Genomic DNA, 27,771 nt, shown 5'->3' on the forward strand with positions numbered 1-27,771 from the left:
TCATTTATCTGCTTTCAATTTCCAGCCAATTAGAAAATCGGCATTTATTTTCGCGTTTCTAAATAACTGCATGCGGAAAGCTACTAGGTGACTCGTGATAATGGTACCTCATGCAAAATAACATCGTCTAGGGAGGCCTTGATCCACTTTTCGATTATCTTTTATCTATTTGAAGATATCATATAATTATTGTAAAATTAGCGGTATTTTAATTTCGCAGTGATAGGGACTCCTTTTGATATCTGTACAATATCAGGTGTAAACACACAGAAGTTTTTTCCCCTCTCATTCTTGAAAATTTTCCATTCATTTTGAAGTTTGCTTTGTTCGCTAAAAGTAATCAAGAAGTCCCGTACTTATTGAACACCATGTTCTATATTGACCTTGTGTCCAAATGCGATGCTAATTTCTGGCAGGCCATACATGACTGTGCATTGACATACATCCGTAATAATACAGTAGAAGAAAACGTAATAGATAAATGTTGTGTAATGTCAGTTTCCTTACAAATGTATGAATTTATTAATGTCGCGTCACACCCAGGTATTTATATACGCATATTCGCGTTCATAAACCACCTGAATAAACGTCAATTATTTGCATTTATACGTTAGAAAGAAAGGAAACTAACTTAGTTTCCGCTTTGCCTTATCCTTTTTAAGGTAAGTTTATGTTTCTATAGTTTAGTTGGCGCTTTAACAATCTAATGATAGTAGTTTTTGGACAATGATAATAGTGCTTACACATGGGTAGTGTTTATTTAGAAGGTTCCTAAAAGGGGAAGGGAAAGATTCTACAAAGATATTCGTATAAAATCTCCACAAAATGGTGATTTTTTTGGAGGGAGAACATTTTCAAAACCTTGATTTTTTAAGAAAGTAATATCTTAATACAACGTAATACATAATTCTTAAAATACATTCAGAATGTAGAGAAGTCACTAAATATTAATAATATTGATGATATTATGTTCTACACCTAATTCACTTCAGAACAATGAAGATATCTGAAGAAAATAACTCCCAGATGGAGAATACAGATGCAAACGTGCAGATAGAGAAAGGAAAATTCGGAAAAGGAGGAACAAATCGTTGCAAGTAAATAACAATGTGATGATAATATACTTGTTTGGAACTATTAAACCAAATTTGATGAACTCATAAATCATTGAATCAAAGCGTTATTTAAAGCGAAATAATAGAAAATAGAATGCATTTGCAGAGGGCGAAGTCTAAATTAAACATTATCACATATGTGTTGAAACTCTTCTGTGGGTTTACGCATGAATAAGTAAATAATAGCTGTATTTTATGACTGAGAAGAAACAATGTTGAAAATAATAAATTAACATGATATTAATAATGGAGTTGAGGGGCACAATTTCTCTTAATAAAAAAAGGAGTACAATGTGCCCTTGTAGCCTCTGCTGAAAATGAACTATTCAACTACCGGGTATTTTGCTTTTGTCTTTTCTTTATATATATATATATATATATATATATATATATATATATATTTAACAGACAGTGATAAATCTCTTCTGCGACATTTATAGTCACTTACTTGTTAAATCAATTATAACAAATTGTACTACTCTCTACTATACAACGTGTTATAGAGGTCGCGGCAGCTCAGTGGAACTGCGCTTACTTCTGATTCTCGGCTAGTTCCATCGCAGCTAGCGCCAAGTGCGCTTTCCGGCGCTCAAACACCGTCTATGGGATTTTCTCGCAATTCTCCCATTTTTCCTACTTTCTTCTTTTCACCATTTCATTCGTTATCATCATCAACGTCTTCGATAGACTTAATCCATAGTCGTGGGAGGTTTAACCTTTAAAAAAATGTTAGACTTTAGCATAACTACTTTTTCAAACACATCAACTGAAGAATAGCTTAGTATAAAATGCATAGTCAAGACTTGTCTTGTTTGAATATTATGCTTGAAAGCAGATACTTTACTTAGAATAATTTATAAGCCAATTAAGTCAGTATAGGAAAGAAGAGATTAGCAGTTTCTTGCCACTTGGTTGGTTGATTTGTGTTTACCTCGTTTGTCAGCAGCGACACTATGCAGGACAAGAGCTACAGTTTGTAGTGGGATCTGAATTTCTGTGATGCGTTCGATGCTTTTCGGTCGGGAATCGAAGTCGGAACCTTGTGCACTAAAGGAACACAAGCTAGCCACTAGTAAAGAGAGGGAAATTCGTATGTATGCAAAAAAAAGTCAAGTTAAACTAGAAAGTAATATACTTGATTGAAGAGACAAGTTGGTGAATTAAAGAAGAGTGTGGTATTATACAATAAATTAGTAACTGGCGTTTCATTTTAACTACACAGATATTCATTTGCGCTTCAATTAATATTCGTCGGGTATCAGACATTCTGACTTCTTATTGTGTCAATAAACCAGATAGATGTTCTAATACATAGTACACAACGATAATTTGTGTTATGAAGCAACATACAAGTATTAATAGAACACAATACATTAATACAGTTGTGAAACTCCTCTCTACACGATGTCCACTATGTGAAAATGAATTGATATTATGCCTCTGCATTGGTTTCATGCAAGTGACACATTGCTGTCAACAATTCTACAATATTATTACCGTTTAATGGGAATAAATGTCCAAAAATGAGACATCTAGCAATCGAGAGATATCATTGAGCGAGACAAAATCATACGGGCATGTGTTAATCTTCATATGTAGTATTCGAGAAAATCGAGATAAAACTTTTTTTTTTCCTTTTAGTAAATCTAAAAATTGATGCTGTAAATAACATATTAGGATGAACCTGATACTGAAGTATACCGTCATCAACCTTTTCCTAATGACATTAGCAAGACAACAGCTTACAGGATGGTTAATGAGATATGCCTCCAAATTATAATGAACTCTTAAACTTTAATTTTTGTTTAACTATAATATTGTAGAAAGATAAGACTGTTGAGCTGAACAGAATAACATGCTGTAGGGTAAATTCTCATACTGTTTTTATTTATTTATTTATTTATTTATTTATTGGAAATCACGAGAAACGAATACTTATGGAGCTAGGAAGTATATCGTTCGTTGCCATTCTGATAGTTCTCATTCTGCTTGGATAAATTATTCATTTATTTATGCACTTCTTATGCAAAATATACAGTACATTACACAGCCAAACAAACAAGCAAATAAATAAATAAATAAATAAATAAATAAAATATCTTTGTACCGGACCCCAGAATATAGATTCGATGTATTTTGTTACAAAGAATCCAAATTTCGAAATCTTAGGACGATTGACTACGAGCGTGTCAATTTTGCTTTTATGGTTGGAAAACGTGTGTCCTCCCTATCCAAAATCGCTCAACGTTTTCGCCCATAACAAAAGATTGACACGGTCGATTCTCCTGGGATTTCCAAATTTGAATTCTGTGAAACAAAATACATCGAACCATATCTTGGGGTCCGCTGCACAAAACTTCTTCTTCTTCTTCTTTTTTGCATAGTTGTGTTACGAGTATCCTCTCTACCCAAAATCCTTCAAGCTTTTCGTCCATAGCAAAAAATTGACAAGGTCGATCGGTTACACAGAAATTTGGATTCTGTGTAACAAAATACATCGAATTCATATTCTGGCGTCCGGTGCACAGCACTTTTATTTTGTGGCTGTGACATTAAATAGCATACGGTTGTTTGATTTCTCCTAACACTGATGTACACACTCCTACTAGTAACGCACATACTACTTTTAAACTAAGTAAACAATCATTACATTAAAATATATCCAGGAGAAATGTGCAAATAAAATGATTCAAAGAAATCTGCAAATAAAACATCCTTGCCACATGAAATATTACCTCACCTGCATATATACAGAAACTAAACGAAAAGCATTAACACACGTTCCAATTTTCATTTCTTGGTAGTCTACCATGATTATTTTGTTTTGTATAATGAAACGATTACACTGAATTAAAGACGGATTCACAATGGAATCCACTGGGTCCCGACACCACTCTTAACTCTTGTGAATTTTGAACTGTAACACACTAAGCAACTAGTTACGGATCACTAATTCTTCGAAATAGTAGAAGATAAGTATGTTTCAATTGCATGAACTGTGGTACAGGACCTCGATTTACCTATAATCCATTATATAAACCTTTTGGTGATATAAACGTACTATTAGCTGTAGACAGTACCGTCGTTTCAAGTTTTGCTTGGAAGAGGAGACTTTCCTTATTTTTATTTAGAATTTAATTGATTAAAATGTGTTCATATCTCGAACTCATGAGGAGGGTGTATTTATTTCCCTTTTGAAGGCTGAAATGATGCTGCCAGTGGTTCTTTCAGAAATAATATACCGGGGGGCACACTTATTATTCTGGGGGGGACACTGCTGATACTATTCTATTTATTATATTATAAACGTATTATTTTTGTCTGCTCAGGGGGGGCACTCTCAGAGCTCCGGGGGGAGGGGGCAGTGCCCCCCAAAAAACAAGTCTGGAAGAAACACTGGACGCTGCTAGTTATATTTTAAAAAAATACCAATGCGGTTTATATTTTCACAATTATACTTTTGTACTGAATCGTAATGAGAAATATATCTGGAAAAAGAATCTCAAAATTTAATTTCATGGTCTCATCACTCAATGTGCGCATCTCCTCCCAAGCGACACAGATCAGTATGATAACCGAATTTCCGCTATGTAAGGATGAACACATCCAAGTTGATGGCATTAAGACATCAGCAATTCGTTGCAGAAATTCCGTCAGGTAGTAGAATGTATCTTTTATATACAAAGCCATCGTTGCATAACACTATTACACAAACCCAGGGCCGGATTAAGAGAGGGGCTTAGGGGGGTTGTTGCCCCGGGCCTTCACTCTGATCAAAACCTCAGGTGGCTGTCTAAAAAGAATCATATAAGATACAGTCATCACCATAAGATAAAATATACCAAAAATATGAAACATAGTCCCTCAACGTTCCAGTGTACTTTCACAGAAATGTCTTAGGCGAAGTCAGCAGGGGCCACATTTTTTCCAGCCCCGGGCCTCCAGATGTGTTAATCTAGCCCTGCGCAACCACTTTTCATTTGTTATAAAATGAAATGAAATGAAATCTTTAAGTTTAACGTCCCACGGTTATGCCGGTTAGGCTAAAGGAGACGATGATAATGAGAAAAGAGTGAAATGGTGGAATGAAGAAAGTGGGAGGAAACGGGAGAACCCCGAGAAAACCCACGAGCACGGTGTCTGTCCACCACAAAGTCCACACGGCGCGAGCTGGGATCGAACCAGGGACCCCACGCACCGGAGGTGAACGCTCTACCACTGAGCCACCGCGCCCCCCTCATTTGTTATAGAAGCACACATGTGAGTAAGAGCTCCGTGCAATACGATATAAAATTTTGAAAGATATATCATTCATTTAGCAAAATATACTAACGTAAGATAGTTTTATTGTAAGTAATTACAAAAGCCCACCTTTGGTATGGTAAATATATTTTTCAATCATCCCAAAGAAACAAATATGTTTGGAAAGGAGGGAGCAAGTTTTCAATTTCGGATCACCTTCTATTCTCAGCACCCATTCCCAAACGGAAGAAAACTTCGTTTGCACTTGAATTATTTTGAAATTTTTGGTAAGGTAACGTTTCATGTTTTGTATAAGCTATGTATATTTTTTAACTAAAAGAAATTATAATACTTAAGTTGTATTATAATTGTTGTCACAACAATCAACATTAGGTTATACCTACTGAAACACGCAGAACTATGATGCCTTTAACTCCACATGAAATGTCCCACTTGAGGAAGTGATCTAACTCTTCGAGCCAGGAGTTAAATACCTGTAAGTTGCTGATACAGGTCGTAATTTATTAAATCACCCAAACAGCAATTTTCGCATATAACAAAATTAAACATACAGTATCTTAAAAAAAAAAAAAAAAACATTCAATCAATTACAATGAAATTTTCATGACTTGTAAACGAAACTTTACACTACACAAAGATGTATAAATAATGACATCTATACTATAAAAACATCAATAATAATAAAAATAAAAACTTACCTGTTGCGTTTACAAAGTACTCCTCTCTTGTGTTCTTGTTATAGAAGTTCAATTTGTGTGATACTGTTTGGCAAACCAATAGATGGCAGCACATTGCAGTCTACTCTTGAGTGACGCGTTTTCGTATGTGGGAAAACAATAGATTGCAGAATATGCATCATTTCTTCACTACACACGGGACCTATACGTGTACATCGAACCACCTGTAGAAGCACTGTGAAGGTCCGTACATCGAACAGGCTTGAAGAGCTAGTTAAGGAACAATAAACTCTAGTAAACAGTGAAAAAGAATCATGGACTATATCAATTTCGTCCGGTAGGTGTCAACTGCTGTAAGATATTGGCTGTCATGTAACATTGATTCAATAGTAGAAAATAATTAGTAAATGAATACCCACAGTTAAAGCCATTGTTCCCATGAAGATATTAAAGGATTAACTCCATTAATGGACTCACCGAGATAATTGCACCAGTTGTATATTGCAACAAACAGAATTCAAAAAATAGCTTTTGTCCAAGAATTATCGCGTGGAGTAGCAGATACACGGACGTACTAACATTATAATATGATGAGTCTCAATTGCGTGCTAGCATTCATAAAGCTTCAAAATCAAGGTGAGCACGTGCCCAACTTACAGTCATACACTGTACTACTAAGCTGCAGTAATGTTTTACAGACTTATGTTATTTGCCTTGTGACATATAAAGGGTGTTTCAAAATAACACCGACAACGTTTGGCAGGTGATTCCTGGCACCAAGTTATGACAAAAAGTAGGATAAACCAACCTGGGTGCACAAATGCTTTCTTTCGGAGTTATAGACTACCGAAAGCATGAAATAAATTAACTTGAAAGGTCCATAGCTTCAAAGCTATGGGATCTACCGTAGTCGGGTTAAGACTTCGCTCAGGAACTCATATGCTCACTATCCAAAAATATATGTTTCAGAATCCTAAGATACTCACGCAACAATTTTTTTAAAGGGAGTTTGACTATGGGCATTTGATTTGAAGTACTCACCAATTACCTTTATAAAAATTATTGCAGAAGTAGGCCTACCACAGGATTCTGAAACTTGGATATTTGGATAGTGCACATACTAGTTCCTAAGTGAAGTCTTGACCCGGCTTCGGTAGGTCCCATAGTTTCGGAGCTATGGACCCTTAAAATTAATTTTTTCATGTTTCTGGCAGCCTATAACTCTGAAAGGAAGCATTTGTGCACCCAAGTTGGTCTATACTTTTTGTCTTATCTTGGTATCAGGAATCACCTCCCAAACGTTGTCGGTGTTGATTTGAAACACCCTGTATATATAGGCTGTCTCACCGAACTTTGCGACCTGAAATATTTCCGAAATGACAAAAATTGTGACAAATCTAGCTAGACAAGAATGTACACATGTCAGGGAAATATAAATTTCTGTGAACAACAAGTGCTCCAGAGGTCCCATCATAGGGCCATAGTGCCCAACTTGTAAATTTTAAATAGATACTCCCTATTTTTATTGCAGATTCTGATTCTGCAATCGAAAATAAGTACCTTTTGCTTGAAGCACTTTTTTAAAATTCTATTAGATGGCGCTGTAATTGCAATAATAATAATAATAATAATAATAATAATAATAATAATAATAATAATAATAATAATAATAATAATATCACACGTATGTTCCTTAACTCTGCGACCTAAAATATTTCGGAAATGGCAAAAAATGTGACAAATCTAGTTACGCAAAAATGTGCACATGTCAGGAGACTATAAAGTTCTGTGAACAACAAGTGCCCCCAAGAGTCCCATTATAGGACCCCAGTGCCCAACTTGATATTTCCCAATGGAAACTCCATTTTTAATGCAGATTATGATTCTGCAATGGAAAATAAGCAACTTTTACTTGAAGTACTTTTTCGTTACCATATTAGCAGTGGCGTAATCAAAAAATGAATATCGTAGTACGTCCCCTAACTGCGACTTGAAATATTTCCAAAATGACAAAAATGTGACAAATCTACCCAACAATCTACCCAACAATGTACCCATATCAGCGGCCTCTAAAGTTTTGTGAATAGTAGGTGCCCTCAGGAGTCCCATCATAGGGCCTCAGGGGCCAACTTGAAAGTTTTATATGAAAATTTCCTATTTGTATTGCAGATGCTGATTCTAGAGAATACACAAGTTTTACTTAAATCACTTTTTCGTTATCTTACTGGGTAGCCGGTAGCCAATTTGAAAATTTTAAATTGAAATCTACTTTTTTTTATTGCAGTTTCGAATTCTGCGACTGAAAATACGCAAATTTTATTTGAAGTAGTTTTTCGTTATCCCACTAGATGGTGCTGTAATTGCAAAAGGATTAACATTATCGTACGTCACCTAAAGCTGATGATAAACTAAATACCTCGAGAAATACAATTGCAATTTAAATAAGTGTCCAATAATTTTAAAAGAAGTTGCCTTCATCTTCCACAAATTTCAAATAGAAACCCTCTACTTTATCTAATGCAGATTCGGATTCTGCGATCGAAAATATGCAAGTTTTACTTTAAGTATTTTTCGTTATCCTCTTAGATAACATATTAATCGCAATAATAATAAAATAATAAAAAATAATAATAATAATAATAATAAGTTAATAATAATATCATTGTACGCCACCTGATGTTGCTAAATGAAAAGCTGATTCAAGAACTGTATATGCAGTGTGTCGATGGTGCTAAAATTTGCAAACTGATAAAGTTATGAACACGTTTGTAATAATATTCTTCAAGAACTGAGATTTTTCTCTGGGATTGTGAACACTATGAAAGTTGATTAATGCCGCTTTCCGTTAGGACATGAAGTTTCCATTAATATCGGACATAGTATCAAAAGAGAATTAAGTTATTCATTTTTGCCATTTTTATTTAGATATGTGTAATAGAGTGGAGCGAGAAACCAAATTTTCGAGTATCGAATTCTAAAAGAGCTCAAAAGTTGCGTATTTGCGTGCTAATCAATGGAAAAATAACGAAAATAATCACACTTCGGATCTTCAGTTCGAGCATATGGTCTAAAAGTTTTTTTTTTTTTTTTTTTTTTTTTTTTAAGTGACAAACCACCAAAACTTACCATTGCGCAAGGAATATACAGATTACTTTTTGTTCATTTCTTTAGCGTCTAAGAACTTTGTTTTAGTTGTGTGAGGGCATGCTTGTTAATAATTCGTTAATGTGAGCGATTTTATACATTTATTTTCATAATGATTTTGCAGCTCTTCGCCCATTAGTCAACGTTTTCTTCTTTTTTTCATGAAATGGTCAAGAACTAATCACGAGGAGGTGGCTGTAATTCGAATTCTCCTCGCATTCTACTAAACTCTCTACCAAGTAGGGTGTGCTAAATTATACTGATTTAATCAAGTACGTTGTCTTAAATTCAGATTTTTAATCAAATATTGGCATTGTGAGTCTTGAGAACAAATTTGCTCTAATGTAGCCATCTCGGTTTTCTTGTCCGTACACTTTTCCTGCAGATCCTGTGACAAGTTTGACACATCTTTTAGCTCCCTGGGTGTGACATGGAACATTTAAGACGTCAAACTCATGAGCAGATTTGTCATGCATAAGTAATAAAATGTTGTCAAGTTTTCGAGTACTGGAGAAGTCGACTGCTTACATTTTCTCCAATCTATCAGATGAATGTAGTCCGTGGCATCAACATTTATTGAAGTTGCCTCAAAAGTTCTAACAGATTTCAACTTCGGATCTTGATTTCTTGCCTCTATCACTCTCCCGTAACCCAACCCTCGTATGTGTTGTCTCTCTCTGTCATAGCTACCAATATGGCCTTTGGATGACAGAAGATCGCGTTTTTTTAACCACAGGATCGATAATTCTTTTAATGTTGTTTGACAAATGTCTAATTGTTTGTACTACCTTCAAAATATGTTTAGGTCCATATTTCAATGACTGATATCTATTTATGTCGAACCAGATAGGAACATATGTCCTTCTAATATAGTTTACAAGCACTTTGAGTTCGTTTTTAGGGTTTGTTGGAGAAACGTACAACCGTAAGACCCGGTTTGTACCAAATTTCACAGAAGTAAATCCCCACGTAAAGCGGGTTTCCATATCCAGGCTCCTAACTATGAAAACAGTTACGATCACTCCAACCCCAATCATTTCACAGATTAAACTGTTGTATATAAGTTATTGGGACATAAAATTGAATATAATTTATACGAAAAAGACTTTTATGCATTGCAAGAGTTGTAACGTCCAAATATTCACCACAAACTTATAGTCGTATCAATAATAATAATAATAATAATAATAATAATAATAATAATAATAATAATAATAATAATAATAATAATAATAATAATAATAATAATAATAATAATAAAAGTGTGGAGCATGAAACCACTTTACATAAAAGTCAAAAGAGGCCCAGTGAAGACATACGAACTGGTCGAGCGGTTTGGGTCACTAGCCTATCAATCAGAAGTTTATGTGTTCAAACCCTATAGAGAGTATTCGTTTTTTTTTCTTTCTTAAAAGTGAGTTCCCACTTTCATCAGAGGATTGAGAACATTTCTTTGAATAAATCTTTGGCAACTCTTTGGCAACGGTGCGTAAAAGTACACAATCTGTTGAGTAGAAGAAGAAGAAAAATAGATAATATGTTGTTGATTCTAAAATATAAAGAAATAAGAGTTAATCGTAGCAGCTGGAAAATCTATGTTGGTTTTAAATGTATAAAATTGTACTCTTAGTTATCGTAATAGCAAATAGTTGTTTAATGGTTGCTATGACGACCGAAAAAAGATTATTATTAATGAAGTTGTGAAAGAATAATAAAAGGTAATATAGATATAAGTGGCGTGTCTGATTTAAAGTAAATTGATCGTGTTGACATATTTCTATAGTTAAAATTATACGAACTGTGGCGTGTAAATGTAACGTGAAGAAATAATAAGTTAATAATAGATTGTGGTTCCTATATGTTATATACTGCAAGCTTGCTTGAATTTGCCTAAATTGCTGGCAAGCTTTTTGGAATTAGCTTTAATTGGAGCAATATTATATAGACGTATCCAATAATGTAATAGAAATATGTAGCAATATAATAAATATTGTGGTATATTTTAATCCTTCTCTTTTAGTGTCCCGGTTAGTCAATAATAAATTATGGCAAGCCTATTTAAATAGGTCAATGGTTTTTGCTGTGAAAAAATTTGTATCCAATAAGCTCTCCCTTCCAGCAGTCTACCTGTGTGTGTGCGTTTATGATTTGGTATAACAAACAGTTCTGCGAAGTCGAAATATTTTAACAACCGGTTCTAGCGAATCGGCTGAATAGCACCATTTATCTTGTGACGAATTGTAGCCTTCATAGAATGTAGGTAGTAAATAAAATTTCAAAGTATTGATAAGTTAGCAAAATGAGCTTTCAGAACTAAGATCATTAATTATATAAAGAAAGAAAGAAGAAAAATGCATACTCAAAAGAATATTCTACCTATTTAAAGTCTCAGGGATTTAAGAATACCCTAAGAAAAAAGAGGTATTCCTTTTTTTCTCCCCTCCCAGGAACATTTTACCGATTACTCATAGTAAAGCAAAATCATGCAAAGTATCATCTCTACTCCAAAATCCATTTTTTCTTTCTCAAGTGTCTTCTTTTCCATAAATTTTGTTATAAACACTTTCTTTTATTCTTTTCCTATGTTCTTAATTAGCTACACTATATAGCCTATTTGATCTCGCTAAAAATTTTCTAGAACTCAATCCTTAATACCGAAAATCTTCAGTGGCAATTAATAAGCCGTAATCAGAGCCAAGAGATGGTTTCAACCCACACTCAAACAAAAATGTTTAATTATAACTTTCTCTTAAAAAGAAATATTTGAAATGAAATCTTTCAGTTTAACGTTCCACATTTATGCTCTTGTAGGCTAAGGGAGACGATGATTTAGGCAAGTGAATGAGATTGTAGGAGGAAACGGGAGTACCCGAGAAAACTCACGGACACGATGGAGAAATATTATATCCGAGTTTCATGAAACACGTCCATGCTAGTAAGACTTTTCACGTCAACATTAAGATGTTTGAAGGTGCCCTTGTAAAGCAAAAGAAATTCGATTTTCATCTAACATTGCGTAAATTTCCTTTAAGGCTTAAGGATTGCATCTACTGGTTGGTCAGTCAAGGTTGAGGTGGTAAAATCTCGGACTAAAAAAGAAAAAAAAATATTCGCTTCTACTGGTTGCTCTACCACTAACTTACTCAGTTTCTCAGTGTTAACCAGAGAAAGTTACGTTTGTTGCCTACTAACCTAAAACGAAAGTTAAAACTAAAAGCTTTTTCTAAGTTGTGTCCACTAAATATTGGCACCGTATAATAATAATAATAATAATAATAATAATAATAATAATAATAATAATAATAATAATAATAATAATAATAAACAAAAATGTTACAAAAATGAAAACCAGGAACAAAATACCTAAAATGTAAGCAAACGTACAACATATTATGCAGACTTAATAATCAGTTGCTGTGAATACAATCTAAGTTTAAATCTTTCTTATCGTGTGATGAGTTGCTTTGTGCTATGTGCTCTCGAGTTGTAAGCGTAGACTCTTTGTTTTAATAAAGCCGAAATGTCTTCTAACGACCTGACTTCATGGACGTTTGCAAGGTCTTCTTTCTCCATGAAGTTGATGTTTTGGTGCCGCAAATGTTCAACAACGATATTTGCATTATGTGAAGTCGCAAAATCCGACCAAAATATATAATTGTAAATCAAATGGTGCCTTTTTATATACGGAATAAATCTAGCCTTAATACAGTTCTTTAAGTATGTGCGGGAATTGAGAGTAAAACCAGATTTCTTAATCAGTGCACTGAATATCCCTTCTGGACCAATAGCAACCCAAACCAATACCTTTGCTTCAAACTTCGCTTTCGTTTGGCATTTTTTCTTTTTTTATCACTTAGTGTTGGGGTAGCGTTACTGGAATAAAAAACAACGTTAACATGTTTTCTAGTAGACCCTAGCTAAGAGTAACAAAAGGCTCATCATTCAATTGGAGAATTTCTTGTAAAGAGAGCCACATTTAATTTTTGCAGCCGCCACATGCTGTTCTGTACGTTTTGAAATTGCCTTTCCTTTAAAAAAAAAAAAAAAAAAAAGATTTGTTTTCCCTTGAATCACCTTGTGTATATACAGTAACTTTTGAATACACCAAGCTTCTTGGCCGCCAGTCGTACGGAAATTGTAGTACTGTTCTCAAATTACTCTTTTAACGCATCGAAACGTTGCTGGTTTAATTTGACTGCTTTTCTCCTCAAGCTGACATATTGTCTTCAAAACTTTGAAGACTGTTGCAGATAGTTGTTTTAGGCACTTTCGAGTCTATAAAATATCGCATAATAAATAATTTGACGCGGTTGATGTTCTTTTCATAAAATTTATACACCATTTTTCTCAACTGTACTTCTTTTGATGTCATTTTGAGACATTTTCAATTTACTGATCAATTTCACGTTTAGTACGACTGTGAACGCTACCAGCTGATTACTTTGGTTTTCCAATATACTATGTTCCTCACCTGCTTCTATTAAGTCAACTCAATGCAGATTTTTAGTGGACACACGTTAAAGTGGAAACTTTTGAACCGCCCTCGTATATCATATTAATGTCTTCTATCAAATTCGAATAATGAATTCTTGAAATATTTTTACTCAAATAATAAATTCTCGAAATATTCGTTATTAGAATAATGAGCTTTTGGAATATTCGTAAAGTCTTCTCACAGTCAATTCCCCTCGAAATCGAAATTAGTTCTTCTACTAGTTAGACGGAACTAACTCTTCTTTTGCATGAATCCTAGTTCGATATGTTTTGAGCTCCTTCGTGGCTATGTGTTTAGCGTACGCGTCTTTGGCGTGAGAGAACCGCCTTCGATTCCCAGCGAAAGCTCATGTGGTTCGAATCCCACGTTAAGCTCCAGGTCCACGTCTCACATAGCCTCGCTACTGAACGTGACACAAAACGCAAAAATCCAACTCAATCGATATGTTTTCACGTTTAGCGGGTAGAGTTCGAAATTGAACAAAGAAAGATTTCCTTACGTAAAACTTTTCAAGTGATTTTTTTTCTTTTTTAACTTTCAGGTCGTTTGTGTCGTCTGTAAATCAGGCAAATGGCAGCCGCAAAGGTATATTTTCAACTGTTTGTTTTGATAACAGCATTGATTATAACTCACGCCTATTTCCTACGTAAGTATGATTTAATTTGTGAATTTAATAAAACATGTAATGTATTTAAAAGTAATGTATTTGAATGTATTATATAGGTAATTAATTTACTCGTTTTATCACGTAACTAGCACACTAACACTGTAGTAGTATGAATAGAAAGTGTTTTATCAACGAGACAATTTACTTACTATATGAATGTCCTGTATATTCAGTTTTAAAGGAGTCAAGTGCGAATTTTTGGTTGGATTATAGATCTATGTGCCAATGGGAATCAACTGCTTAAAGTGGAAATCAGTATCTACCAGAGTGTATGTGGCAATATGTTTCCTTGTAGTTCATAGCAAAGCTTAAGGATGACATTTGCTGTATGATCGTACGGTGTATACATATAGTTTTTACTTATTTATTGTTAATATCGAAAAATATTACATTTTGCACTTAGCTCCTTTCAAACTAAATACATTTTTATGTTTTAACTTGGTAATTAAAGTTAGGCACTTATAAAATACGTATTGAGTTGATGTATGGAACGCAAAAAGGGGCTAAACTACATTCACTGGGTCCAGTAGTGATTAATACAAGAGTCTTGTTTTTGCAGTTTTGGTCTTGATCTTGCATGCAAGAATTTAGTGCAAGACCAAGACTTGTTGTCACTGGATTTAATCCATATTTCTTGGAAACAGATGTATCAAACACACCAACAAAAACTTAACGTACTACAAGGAGTTAATCATGATTTTTAAATTTTGTATCTTTACAGTAAACACTAGCCAATGTAGGCAAGGGGAAATTCACTATCCTCATAGATGTCTTCGATGCCAATGTATCTACAATGGACTTTCCAATTGCCAGCAACTCGCGGGGCGAAATTGCCGAAACGAAACCACAAGTACCACAACTGCTAGGCCTGCCACCAATCCTACTACTAGACCAACCCAAACGCCTCCAAATAATAACAATCCACCGAGCGATGGAAGTAATGAAAGCAATGGTTTGTATACGTAATGGGTATTGATTATTTGTGTTACATGCGTTGATAAATCTTTTTACAGGTTATAGTTTAAGCCTTTGCTCTTCAAGTATTTAACTATCCTCATATTCTTAAATTTCAAGTAATATTGCAGTACACACTCACCAGCCAAATCATTATAACCACTTTTTGAACGAAGTCGTTAATCTGGCGTATGAATAACTGAACATACCAGAACTGCTTGTCAGGCGGTGACAGAGATCTCACTCTATCAGGCACCGTAGTGATTGTGCATAAAGTGAAGAGACAGACGATATAGATACATATTAGAGTCTGATAGAAGCAGATTATAAGGTCCAAACGACTGAGAACGAGCTTCTCAGAAACAGCACGACTTGGTGGGTGTTTGCTAGCTGTTGTGGTTAATGTCTGACCTAGGTAGAAAGATAGAAGAGGACAGTGAAACCAGTACCAAATTACAAGAAGTGGGATACCTCATTAAAGATGTCGGATGTCGTAGACTGTCGAGGTTGCTGAAAACTGTGGCCCAATTAACAGTAGATTTTAACAGTAGACAAAACATAAATGTGTCTGAGCACACAGCTCACTGTACACTGTTAAATATGAGCCTCCATTGTCCCCGTCCCACACGTGTTTTAACCACACTATATCGTCAGTTACGACTAGAATGGACGCGTGTCCATCGTCATTGGTCCACACAACAATTGCACAACGTTGCATGGATCGAAAAAGCACAATACTACCTTCATCACACCAATGGCTGGATCACAATCCATCTTCCAGAGGAACAACTACTCGAGACATGCACAATAGGATGATGATGGGCAAGTGATGGCTCCATTATGATTTGTGGGAACCTTCACCATGACGGCTCCCAGCTATCGGCAGGTTATTGCTGATCATGTACACCTGTTCATGTTGACCATGTTTCCAGCTGATAGTGTCATCTTTTAGCAGAACAACGGTTCTTGTCACAAGGCCAATCATAACCCAGCTAAACACTTTTAGGATACCGTTGAATGTTAGATCCCAGCTCATCGTCCTCTCTCTCTTAGGAATTTACAGGGATTAAGTAACTGTGTGTATGTACGTATGTGAGCGCCACATTTCCAGCCACATATAGGTATCAAGGTCTCATTGCTTCCATGCGAAACCGTATAGGTGCTGCCCTGTGAGCTTTAAAGGAGGTCATACCACATATTAAGTTGTTAATTATAATGCTATGGCTTTTAACATTTATTTATTTGTTTCGTTAGAAAGTATATTAACAAACAATGAGGTTACAGCATTTTAAGTACATGTACGCAGTGACTGTGAAGTCTTGCAAGAATCCGGTGTCATTGCCTTCAGCGGGAGATTTAAAATTGGTAAGTAAAGGGGTAAGATTTCTTTCTAATTGGCATTATAAGAATATATTTGTATTTAAAATCTTACTGACTTACTAATGAGAGCTCTCACAAATACTTGTAGAATAATTAGAAATGAAAGAAAATATTTTGTTTAATATTTATGCTTTTTCTAAACTAACAACCAAAGAGCAACTATTAGACTCAACCAAAACAAAATCTTACACTATCCAAATTAGTTACCGTAAATCTACGAAGTGGTTAGTTGAGTATACATTAAGGAATAAATTGTAATATTACCTATGTTTATTTCAGAGCTTCTGGCAAAACAGTATGGAGTGCCTCAATTCATTAATATAAATAACCGGTGATGCAGCTCAATTACTGCATTAAAGGCATTCAATTACATAAGGATCGACACTTAAGTGATTCAGCAACATCGCTAAGGCATAATTATACACAATTAAGATGTAAAAAGACGAGGAAAATTGAACGTTTAATTAGTGTCAGAGGTTTACTCTTGCAAAGCAGAAATGGACATTTCGAAAATATGAAGATAACAAGTCTATGAACAAGAGCAGATACATTTAACTACTGTAATGAAATGAAATCTTTGAGTTTTACGTCCCACGATTATGCCGGCTAGACTAGGCTAAAGGACGGTGATGATGAGAAATGAATGAAATGGTGGAATGAAGAAAATGTAAAGAAACGGGAGAACCCCGAGGAAACCCACGCACACGGTGTTTGTCCACCACAAAGTGCACTTGGCACGAGCTGGGATCGAACCAGGGACCCCAAGCACCAGAGGTAAACGCTCTACCACTCTTTTTATTTGCTATTTGCAGAAGAGTTACGTGAAGCTAAAACAACTTAGGACAGTACACAGTATATGTAAATGATTTGCAAAATATTTGTGAGCTACATTTACAGAAAATTGTTTACAAGCAGTTTTAAGAAATATCACATAGGCATATTCATTTCCATACGGATATGTGTCGATGAGATAAAAAAAATCGTTTGACCAACTAACTATGTGGCGCTACTATCTTTCGTGATTGGAAAAAGCTTACTGTATAATCTGGGAACAAAGCATAAGTATCATCAAACATATGTGCAAGTTCTCGGTAAATCACACTTAACAGGCGTTGTAATTTAGCCCAGATAGAAGAAGAGTGAACACACAACGTCAGTCTGTATTCGAGCGTGTCTTCCTGATTATAGTGTTAACACATATCCGTAGGGAGTACACCCATACGTTTTAACTTAACTTTAGTAGGTACGAGCTCATTTACTATCATATATCAGACACTCACGACCGCCGATGTCAACGTGGTGTTATGAATATTGTACCAAATTCTGGACCAATCTTTTGCAAGAAATTTCAGTTGGATACACGAAACTATGTTATTGCAAAAAGGGGCGTGAAAGTGTGTGGACAGAAAGCGCATATGGGAGTAGTTAGTAGGATCAGATAAAGGAACATAGTACCAACCTTGCATGCAGTGTTAAATATACACCGGCGCCTGTTTGAATGACATAATATTAGGAGGATTAGGTGCAGGGAGGGAAGAGATCCAACAAGAAATCGATTGGTGGGTGATTTGGTCATCCACTTGAAATTGTATATAATTATTAGCTAGAAAGAATGCAGTACATTTAGCCCTCACTGATATTAGGTTCAAGCCCCACGTTTAAGGAGTAAGGTAACAGTGTCACTCTTGACACGAAAATGATGTCCTGCCCACAAAAAGAAAAAACAATAATGGAATTTATTTTACCAACATAAAAATTAGTAATGGCATATATATGAGCGGAGCACCATAATTTAGCACATAAATAACTATTGATATACTAAATACGTTGGATTAGGTTTAAGTTTCGCAATTTGTGATTTAGAGTGAGCATACGTAATTTTTGGATGAGAGAATCCCAAATATGTTCATAATGAAAAATGTCCGAATTAGAAAATGTAATGTCCAGGATTTTCACTTTAGTAACCAGTTCAATGTTGGCAAATGGTAGGGGTATGCCTTCCGTTGTCCAAGAATGAAAGGGCAACACTTTCGTTTTTTTTTTTTTTTTTGTAAATTAAGCAGTTCGCCACTAAGAGCACTAAATTGTTGTAATTGGTCAATAATATAGTTAAATTGTTGTAGAGTGGTACAGCTAAAGTTAACATCGTCTGCAAAGGCAGTAACTGATATATTTTGGAGGTCATTCAGACCAGGTTATATATACGCAGCTAACTTATATAATAAAGGTTCTAGTGTGAGGCCAAACAGAAACAAGGAGAGGGGGCAACCCTGTCGCACACCTTTCTGTAATGGAATCGGAGCAGTAGAGAAGCCAGTTATTTGAAGCTTAACCGTGGCTGTGCTATAAATGTGAGTGAGAAAGTTAAGGAAACCTCTGGAAAATTATACGCTCGTAGAACAAAAAACTGAAAGGCATGAGAAAATCGATCAAATGCATTTTGAAAATCAAGTGATATCAGGCAAGCCGGTTTTCTAGCAAGCGTAAAATAACCTACATCATCTCGAATCTTGGTCAGCGCATAATGAATATTCTTATGTTGATTGAGAGCAGCCTGAAATTGACTAATTTTGTCTTGAAATATTGATTTGAGGCGTCGCACTAGAACTTTATTAAACAATTTGAGATCTGTGTTGAGCAAGGTGATTGGCCGATATTGTGTGACAGTGTTGGCATCAGAAGATTTAGGAATAAAGATAACATGACCATCATTTTGATGGAAGTGCGGAGTGGCATAGAGTTCATTATATAATTATACCATGTCCACACCTATGATGTGCCAATACTGTTGACAGAGTGCATACGGCAAACCGTCACTCCCGGGACAGGATGTAGGATTACATTGCTTAAGCGTGTGAAGTATTTCCACTTCCGTTAGTGATGCAGTTAAGGTCTGATTATCAGACGCCGATAATTTTCGGACGAACATATTTAAATAATCTTGATACCCGTTGGGAGGGTCCGTAGTGGCAGCATATAATGTTTTATAATGGTCAAAAAGACTTTGAATGTCAGGGAGGGCCGTAAGTTTGGTATTATTATGATTCAGTGTGTCAATCACCTTCCCAACACGACGTTTATGTTGTGCTATATAGTGAAAAAATGTAATGTGTTCATCGGGCAGCCTCCGTCTGACAGGGTATGAGCATATTTGCGTACAGTATTAGCATGAAGTTGTTTTATTCATGCCTTCGTTTTGTGAATTACAATCATATTTTGCGGGGAGCTGGGCAGGATCCAAAGTTCATGAAGCGCTCTGTAGATCGCTAGGGTTTCAAGCTGTTCTCGTTTCTTTTCAGCTCCTTGCCATTTGAAAAAAAAACTTCTTCTTTTAGGCTTCGCATATTTGACCCACCAATCATTCAGTGTCGGGTAGTAGTGACGTTGTCGGAGCCAGTACGTCCATTTAGTTCTAAATAAACTTTTCGTGTCGGCGTCAGTAAGTAATTGAGTAAGTAAGTAATTCAGTTTCCAAGCTGTAATTCCATACGTTGTAGAAACACATAGCGCTAACTTATCCAAATCACTGCGGCATGGTCACTAAACGGAACTAATTATTGCAAATGAATATCAGTAATAGAGGATACTAAATTATTGGACACCAAAACTCGGTCCAACCAACTACTCATAGCGGAATTTTTAAAAATGAATTGGAAATCTCGCCACGGAATCTGAATTTGATTGAGAAATATGATTAAAAAGTTGCCAACTATTTGTCGAATGCAAGTACTTTTACTGGAATTTGCAATTGAATTCAGATTTCAGAATGATTTAAACCGCTCTGTAGCAGAAATATTGTTTGACGAAATAGAGTATGAAATTTTCAGTTATCTCTCTATTACAATATTATTTAATGAAATAACTGGTCTAGTGAGTGAATTGCAACTCTGAACAAACACTACATGACAAAGGGAGACAAGGTGAAAAAGTTTCTTATGATTTAGATATTACTGGAAATCGATCAGCTGAAGCATTTACCGAGTACATGTAAAAATTAAATAAAATCGTTACTTTAACGTCATTCGATTATGCCATTAAGACTAAAGCAGATGGATAATTACGTTCCTTTTGTATATCCAAGTTTAGCTCCTTTTCAACTCCGAGGAAATCTGAGACGTTGGCTTACAGTTTAAGGTGGAATCCGGAAAGAATGGTGGAGTGATAATGTTTGAGGAAACTGAAGAAACCCGAAAAACCAATGGACACGGTGTTGTTTATGTTATTAATACATGCTAATATTAGTGCTTGTTAATGGCTAGGGCGTGTTGCTATTCATGACCTGTTTATGGCCAGAAACACCACCGTTAGCCACTGTTGCAAACAATAAATTCATGTGTTTTAGGTGTATACTCTATTATTATATCCCAAGGAAAGATTATCTAGGTAAGCGGTTATTTTCTAAAAACAATTTACACTACATTCAAAAAGTTTGGAAACGAAAATACAAAAACATTAACATAAAAATTATTAAAAGAAATAAAGCCTTATTTCACTTGATAAAATGATGTTTAAAGAAAGTTAGTAATGTCGAAAATGGGTTTTAAAGCACAGATATTAAACTCTGGCCTCATCAAAATAGTTATCTTAATTTTAAATGACTTTTTCATCAATTCTTGACTTTTTCCTGATTAATTTGTTGAAAAAAAAAGCTCTATCCAAGTAGTCCCCCAACTATTTGACACTAATTATAAACCAACTTTTCACTCCTCAGTCTTCTTGATTCCTCACAAATTCGATTGAAGGTAAGTCAGATGATTGTGATGACCATTTCATGATTTAATTCTTCGTTCTGTTTTTGTTTGAGCAAATCTCTACACAGTTTAGAAGCATTCTTTGGGTCATTGTCTTGTTGATACATAAAACTAGGGTCAATAATATTTTGCTCAGAAGGTTTAGCATGGTCTCGAATAAATTTTATTCTTTTCATAATATACTGCCTATTTTTACTAGATTTCCAGGCTTATTGCCTCCAAAACATCCGCAGTGCATTATGCAACCTTCTTTGTACTCAATACTTGAGACAAGACACATTCCAGATGCCCTCTTGTTTGCTTAATGGCGCACAAACATCTTTCTGTTAGAACCAAATAACTGAAATTTAAATGTTTTTGGCAAAGAAATTGCTTCCATTGGTTTACAGTTATTTTTTGTGTATTTTAACCATCTCACGTCAGTCTATCTTTTTTAATCCTACCATAATCTATTTTTCTCATATTTAGCTGATAATTGTGGTTTCTTAGCGGCTACATTCTCCTAGACCAACGGACATTAAAAATTTTTCAATTGTGGCAATGAATACTTGATTTTTGGTATTTCATTTAAAGTAGCGGTGATTTGTTGAGCAGTTAAACATAAGTTATTTTTAGATAACGATCTAATAAATTACTCCTCCTTCGTTGTGGTGGATTTGGGCCCTTTAATTTGATGTTAGTCTTTTCATTTATACGAGTTGTTCGCTTTCAAAAAAAAAAAAAAAAAAAAACAGTAATCATATGTAAAGCTTGTTCAGAATTTTCCATTTACTATACATTTTCTCACACAGAGTACAGACACAAGATCTTTCTTCAACAGAAAACCTCCTTTGCTTTACTATTACAAATGAACAATATTTTATATTTTAGTGCACTAGTAGAAGTACTTAAGGCATATAGAACTACAAACGTTTGCTACATGGGTTTGCTGTAGCTACTTTTGCCCACGAAAGTTTCAATGCTACTGATGATATCTAATATATGTAAGACAATTTGCAAAAGCATCGATTTTTGACAAGATAAATAACTGTGACTTCTAGTAGGCAATGATAATGAAACACGTGAGCAGCTGAAACAAGATAATATTTAATATTTCCAACAAATATGCAAGGGAGCTTCGTGTTTTTGATTTTACTTCTTTGCGCTAGAAGGAATCAACATATATCTATTTTTTTTTAAAAAAAATATTGTTTAGAGTAAATTTCTGACATATGAAAATATGATTACTTCCAAATTTTTGGACGGTAGTGTATATTCACTGAGAAAATCAGTTTGGTTTTACATGTTTGTAACGTTATTTCTATATATCTTCTGTTACATTACATTCCCTGATTCGAAATGTATGTATTGAAGATTTATTCAGTACACGAGATTATCGTGAATTAAACAACACAGTTATGCACTTTCGAATATATATTCACTTTCAACATACCTTGTATATTGTGTTTGTCACATTAAAATGTTATACATTCAGTCTATACAAGATGGTTCTTCGTTCTTTTTATCCTTCTTAGTTACCGTAACAACGACACTAAACAAATCAACAAGTTGTCATATAAACGAAATTAAGAAAAATCTCAATACGATAGAAATATTTAACACTTTCACTTAATATTATATTATATTCAACATTATATTTAATATTTATTTATTTATTTATATTTTTCTTCTTTTTCTTCTTAATTGCTTGTGCCTTTAAAATAGCACTTTTGCCCGTAAATATTAACAATACTTTAAAAATACATACAAATTATACATTATCGTTGTATATATGGCTCCCGAACTATGGAACTTTTTTTAATTGATCACAATTAAAGAAAGAATCCTGGACCGTTAAAAATTTAATAGTTACCTTACTTTCTGAATAGCCTTCATATATATATAAATTACAATTCATAAAATAATATATTATTTTAATTTTATCTCAAAATCATTCTTATATTCATTCAATAATCAATTTTTATTTTAATTCTATATAAAATGATTGATGAGAAAGACATTCAAAATGTTGTAAGTTTGTTGGTTATTTTTAGGTCCTAAATAGATTCCATAGTTCAATGTCATTTATACTCGTTAACAATAAAGTTGGTGCGAGATAAAATACAACGAACATGTTTAATTTATTCGGGCATATTTAACATAAACTTGATAGACAATATTTGTATCGATACATAGATGTAGTTGCATAGAATGTGAACGAAGTGAAAATCACAATGAAATCATAACCGTAATAGATTCTAAATAGGTTTGTATAGATTGAAATTATGCTTAATTTTCATGCATTCCTCAAACCGAGGTATGGATTTTCTTAACAAAATACATCCAATTCTAACAAATTAATATAACTGTATAGAATTCAAACGAAGTACGAATTACAAATGAAATCTTAACAATATTCAAAGTGAAACAAAACAAGAATTAATTGAATGTTTTTGACGGACGCCATAACTTTAGCTCAAGTTACATTACCAAAATATTCGATTAGATTACATTGAATAGGACAATCTTGAGTACAGTCCTGCATGTTATTTACTCCACAAATTCTTTGGTTTCTATTTCGAAATTTTTTGCCACCTATGTAATTACTACGGAATCTGGCAGTACGTGAGTAATTAGAGCGGTTGTTTACATTATTCCTAAAAGCTATATGATTATTTTTCTGTTTCTTCTAAAATTAGGTTCGGTCGTATTGCCATTACGAGAAAATCTAACATTACCTCTCGTATTATGATTACAATCTTCTGTAACATTGTTATTTCGAACAGGAATATAGTTAGCTTGATTTCTGTTATTATTACTTTGCAATCTAGTCTGACTTTCATAATTTTGAACTATCATTATTAAGTGATTAAAATTAATACATTGCGAAGAGATTAATACTTGTTGTAGCCTAAACGGTAATAATATTCTTATTGATACGATAATACGTGATTCCTGCTGATATGGATTGATCAGCTTCAAGTCATTATACGCAGAGATTACAAAATCTGTAAGGCTCTTGTTCACTTTAGGATCAAAATGTCGGTTTCTAATTTGGGCATCCCGGTCTGCTAACATAAAATCGTTCTCGAAATTTGCTAACAACGCATTTTTAAAATCAGAATAATTACGCAGACTACCTCTTATTGCTTTGTACCATACCGAACAAGGTGGTAACAAAATATGCGGTAAGATTTTGAGGAAGTAAGTATTATCTATTCCAATTAGTTCACAGTTTTCCTCAATATTTGAGATGGTATCTTCCCTTTCGGAGTAGACTTCTGATGAGTTGTTGTCTTCTTCACAGGATCTTGACACATTTCTCCTATGTTCTTCATACATAACATTGAGGACAGGATTACACTGGGCTGTATTGATTTTCTCTTTGATGGTCTGAATCTCTTCTTGCAGTCTTCAAATTTGGTTTGTATTTTCGTTGATTTACGTTTCGACTACATCAACAGTACTTTTCACCACTGCAAATCTATGAGTAATTTGTTCCATCCTATTGTCAGTTATTTCCAATTTAGTATTTATCTGCTGCGTTACTTGTTCCAATCTGGAATCCATCTGCTGTACTATTTGTTGTGTCACTTGTTCCAATCTGAAATCCAAGTTTTGTGTTACTTGTTCGAATTTAGAATCCAATTTGGAATTCATCTGCTGTCCTATTTGTTGTGCCACTCGTTCCAATTTGGTATCCAACTTGGAATCCATCTGTTGTGCCATGAAATTCATGTGCTGTCCTAGCTGTCGTAAAAGATTAATTACATCCGTTGAAGTCTCAATTGTTGGAATATCAACATTTTCAACTCCTGTATTGGTATCCATTTTAGGTCTTCGGTATATTTTTCTTTTATTAAGTAGTAATAGATAATCCGTGATGCTGAGTGAGATAGTTTACTAATACTTCTGACTAATCTCGAAGTTCCATGGTTCCGGCACTATATAAATATGTAACGTTATTTTTATATATCTTCTGTTGCTTTACATTTCCTGATTCGAAATGTATATATTGAAGATTTATACAGTGCACGAGATTATCATGAATTAAACAATACAGTTATGCACTTTTGAATATATATTCACTTTCAACATACCTTTTATATCGTGTTTGTCACATTAAAATGTTATACATTCAGTCTATACAAGATGGTTCTTCGTTCTTTTCATCCTTCTTAGTTACCGTAACATCGACACCAAACAAATCAATAAGTTGCAGGGGCGGCTTGTCTATAAGAGCTAAAGAGCTGCAGAACTACCAGCTATTTTAATGGAATAAATGTATTTTCAATTAAGTTGAATTGTGTTTAATTTAATCAAGGTAATAACATGTAATGATGATATTTGGTCTAATAGTGTCCTGAAATTGTACTGCTGGATATGCTACATAGCGTAGAATTACTGGAAACACCTTCTGAAGCTTAATAATATTGCAAGAGCTGTGCACGGATTGCCCTGTGCTTTAACATTGACACCAAGATCTTCACCAGCCGCACTGTATTACGTTTACCTTGTTTGTTAGATAGGATTTACTAGAGTTGCACTTCCAGCAGCTCAGAACTCACGAATCCTTCCGAAGAAGCCGAAGACACACGACGTGATGTACATGAGGCGCCCTTCTCTTGTTTTTGATAACGGAGTTCAGTGTAATTGTTGCGCGCTTTAAAAATAATGGTATTCCATGTTCGAGTTTGTGCAAATTTTCTGAACAAAACACAATTTGTGTGACAATTTTAAGGAAACCATAAACCTTTTGGAAATTCTTCTAACTATCCCAACGACAATAGCTGAAGCAGAACGTTACTTCTCTAATTTTAAAATACTGTAGTTAAAACATGTTTGGGAAGCACAATATGTCAGGAAAGAATCAATGCTTTGGCTGACTTATCAATCGAGCGTGATTTCATATCCATCACGCTGAACTTGAATGAAAGAGTAATACGACATTTTGTACAGCAGAAGTCACGTCAGATAGACTTCATTTACAAACGATAAAATATCTATAATTCAGTAGTATTAATAAAATTTCTGCCTGTAGACATCACGTGAATCCGAAATTGTTATGGTATCTGAAAACAGTATATTTCTTACGGTATGGATATGTATTTTTAAAATTTGTTACACACAACAGTGGCGTATTTAGGGGGAGATATCGGGCTCAAGATCACCCGAAATTAACTATAACTTGTAGGCATCCCAAAGGAAAAATTAAGTTCTTATTCATATGCTGTGTATAGCTCCTCCCGAAATAAAATCCTAAATACGCCACTGACAACCAATAATCAAAACAACAGTGTTTTTCTTGCGATACAGTAAAGTTGCATATATATTATATATTTGTTAATTTCAATTATAATTGTCATTTATAACGATTAGAGTGCTGAAACATTATGCTGGTTCGTGTACATTTTATAATTAATTGCTGTAAACGGGAAATTTAATATACAAAAAAAAAAAACTGTCCAGAACTACCTCAGATTATGGTATGGAGCCGCTACTGATAAGTTGTCATAACAACGAAATTTTAAAAAATCTCAATATGATACAAATATTTAAATATTTCTTCATATTTTTCTTCTTAATTGCTTGTGCCTTTAAAATAGCACTTTTGCCCGTAAATATTAACAATACTTAAAAAGTACATACAATTATACATTATCGTTGTATGTTCAAAGTTTGTATTCCTTCTCCTTCTGAATTCACTTCTTATATTCTTCGAATTGTACTGTATCATCTAGGTCTAAATTACGTACCGTTTTGTCATATTATTATGACATTTTTTTTTTGCTATATCATGATAGGCGAATTTATTGTTTTGAAGCCAGTGCCATGCATATAGTGATATTATAACAAAATGAAATCTCACTGAATTTAAATTTTATTCTTTCCTTTTCAGGTAATCAACCTGTACAGACTGTTCCACGAACTAGATAGATTTCAGGAAGAAGCACAGTCAATTTACGAGTAACACAAATCTTCTGAAAGTCACAAGCTGCAACATTATTCCATGATGAATACAATTTTGAAAATGTATTGGAAAGTAAAACTTCGTAATTTGATTCAATGATTTACGCTATAATACTATGTAATGATTATGATGTGCGCCAATTATATTCTGCTTCAAGCAAAAATTATCTTTTTGTGCATAAAGCCTTTGAAACATCCTCTCAACACTAGAACTATAAAAGGAAAACCCTCATATAACCTTCATTACACTTTAATTCTGTTATCTCAGGTGTAAGTTATAGCAAGGACTTTTTACTTGGAATTGAGCTAGTGTACTTTACTTAGCATTCTCTCAGACATATGCTGCATTTTGACTTCTTTTTAACTTACTTAGAAT

At 34.2% G+C, this 27,771-nt stretch overlaps 1 protein-coding gene and 1 non-coding gene across 2 annotated transcripts; one reads left to right on the top strand and one right to left on the bottom strand.

Moving 5' to 3' along the window:
- The first annotated feature begins 575 nt into the window (after positions 1 to 575).
- LOC145666872 (uncharacterized) lies at positions 576 to 27,529 on the top strand. Its single transcript, XM_081734456.1, has 4 exons — positions 576 to 662; positions 14,236 to 14,340; positions 15,083 to 15,313; positions 27,325 to 27,529. Exons 2-4 carry the CDS (start codon positions 14,265 to 14,267, stop codon positions 27,360 to 27,362), a joined length of 345 nt encoding a protein of 114 aa, XP_081590582.1. The 5' UTR covers positions 576 to 662; positions 14,236 to 14,264; the 3' UTR covers positions 27,363 to 27,529.
- On the bottom strand, positions 5,277 to 5,348 carry TRNAR-CCG (transfer RNA arginine (anticodon CCG)). The gene has a single exon. It is a non-coding gene; the product is annotated as a tRNA-Arg (tRNA).
- Positions 27,530 to 27,771: the final 242 nt, after the last annotated feature.

Source organism: Thermobia domestica, chromosome 1 (genome assembly GCF_964235325.1).
Source record: "Thermobia domestica chromosome 1, izTheDome1.hap1.1, whole genome shotgun sequence".
Lineage (NCBI taxonomy): Eukaryota > Metazoa > Arthropoda > Insecta > Zygentoma > Lepismatidae > Thermobia > Thermobia domestica.

Bases quoted from the DNA above. Each gene is read 5' to 3' on its own strand.
- LOC145666872 (XM_081734456.1), top strand. From the start codon at position 14,265: ATGGCAGCCGCAAAGGTATATTTTCAACTGTTTGTTTTGATAACAGCA. The intron at 14,341-15,082 runs GTAAGTATGATT...GTATCTTTACAG, and splicing joins AACTCACGCCTATTTCCTAC to TAAACACTAGCCAATGTAGG. The intron at 15,314-27,324 runs GTTTGTATACGT...TTTCCTTTTCAG, and splicing joins TGGAAGTAATGAAAGCAATG to GTAATCAACCTGTACAGACT.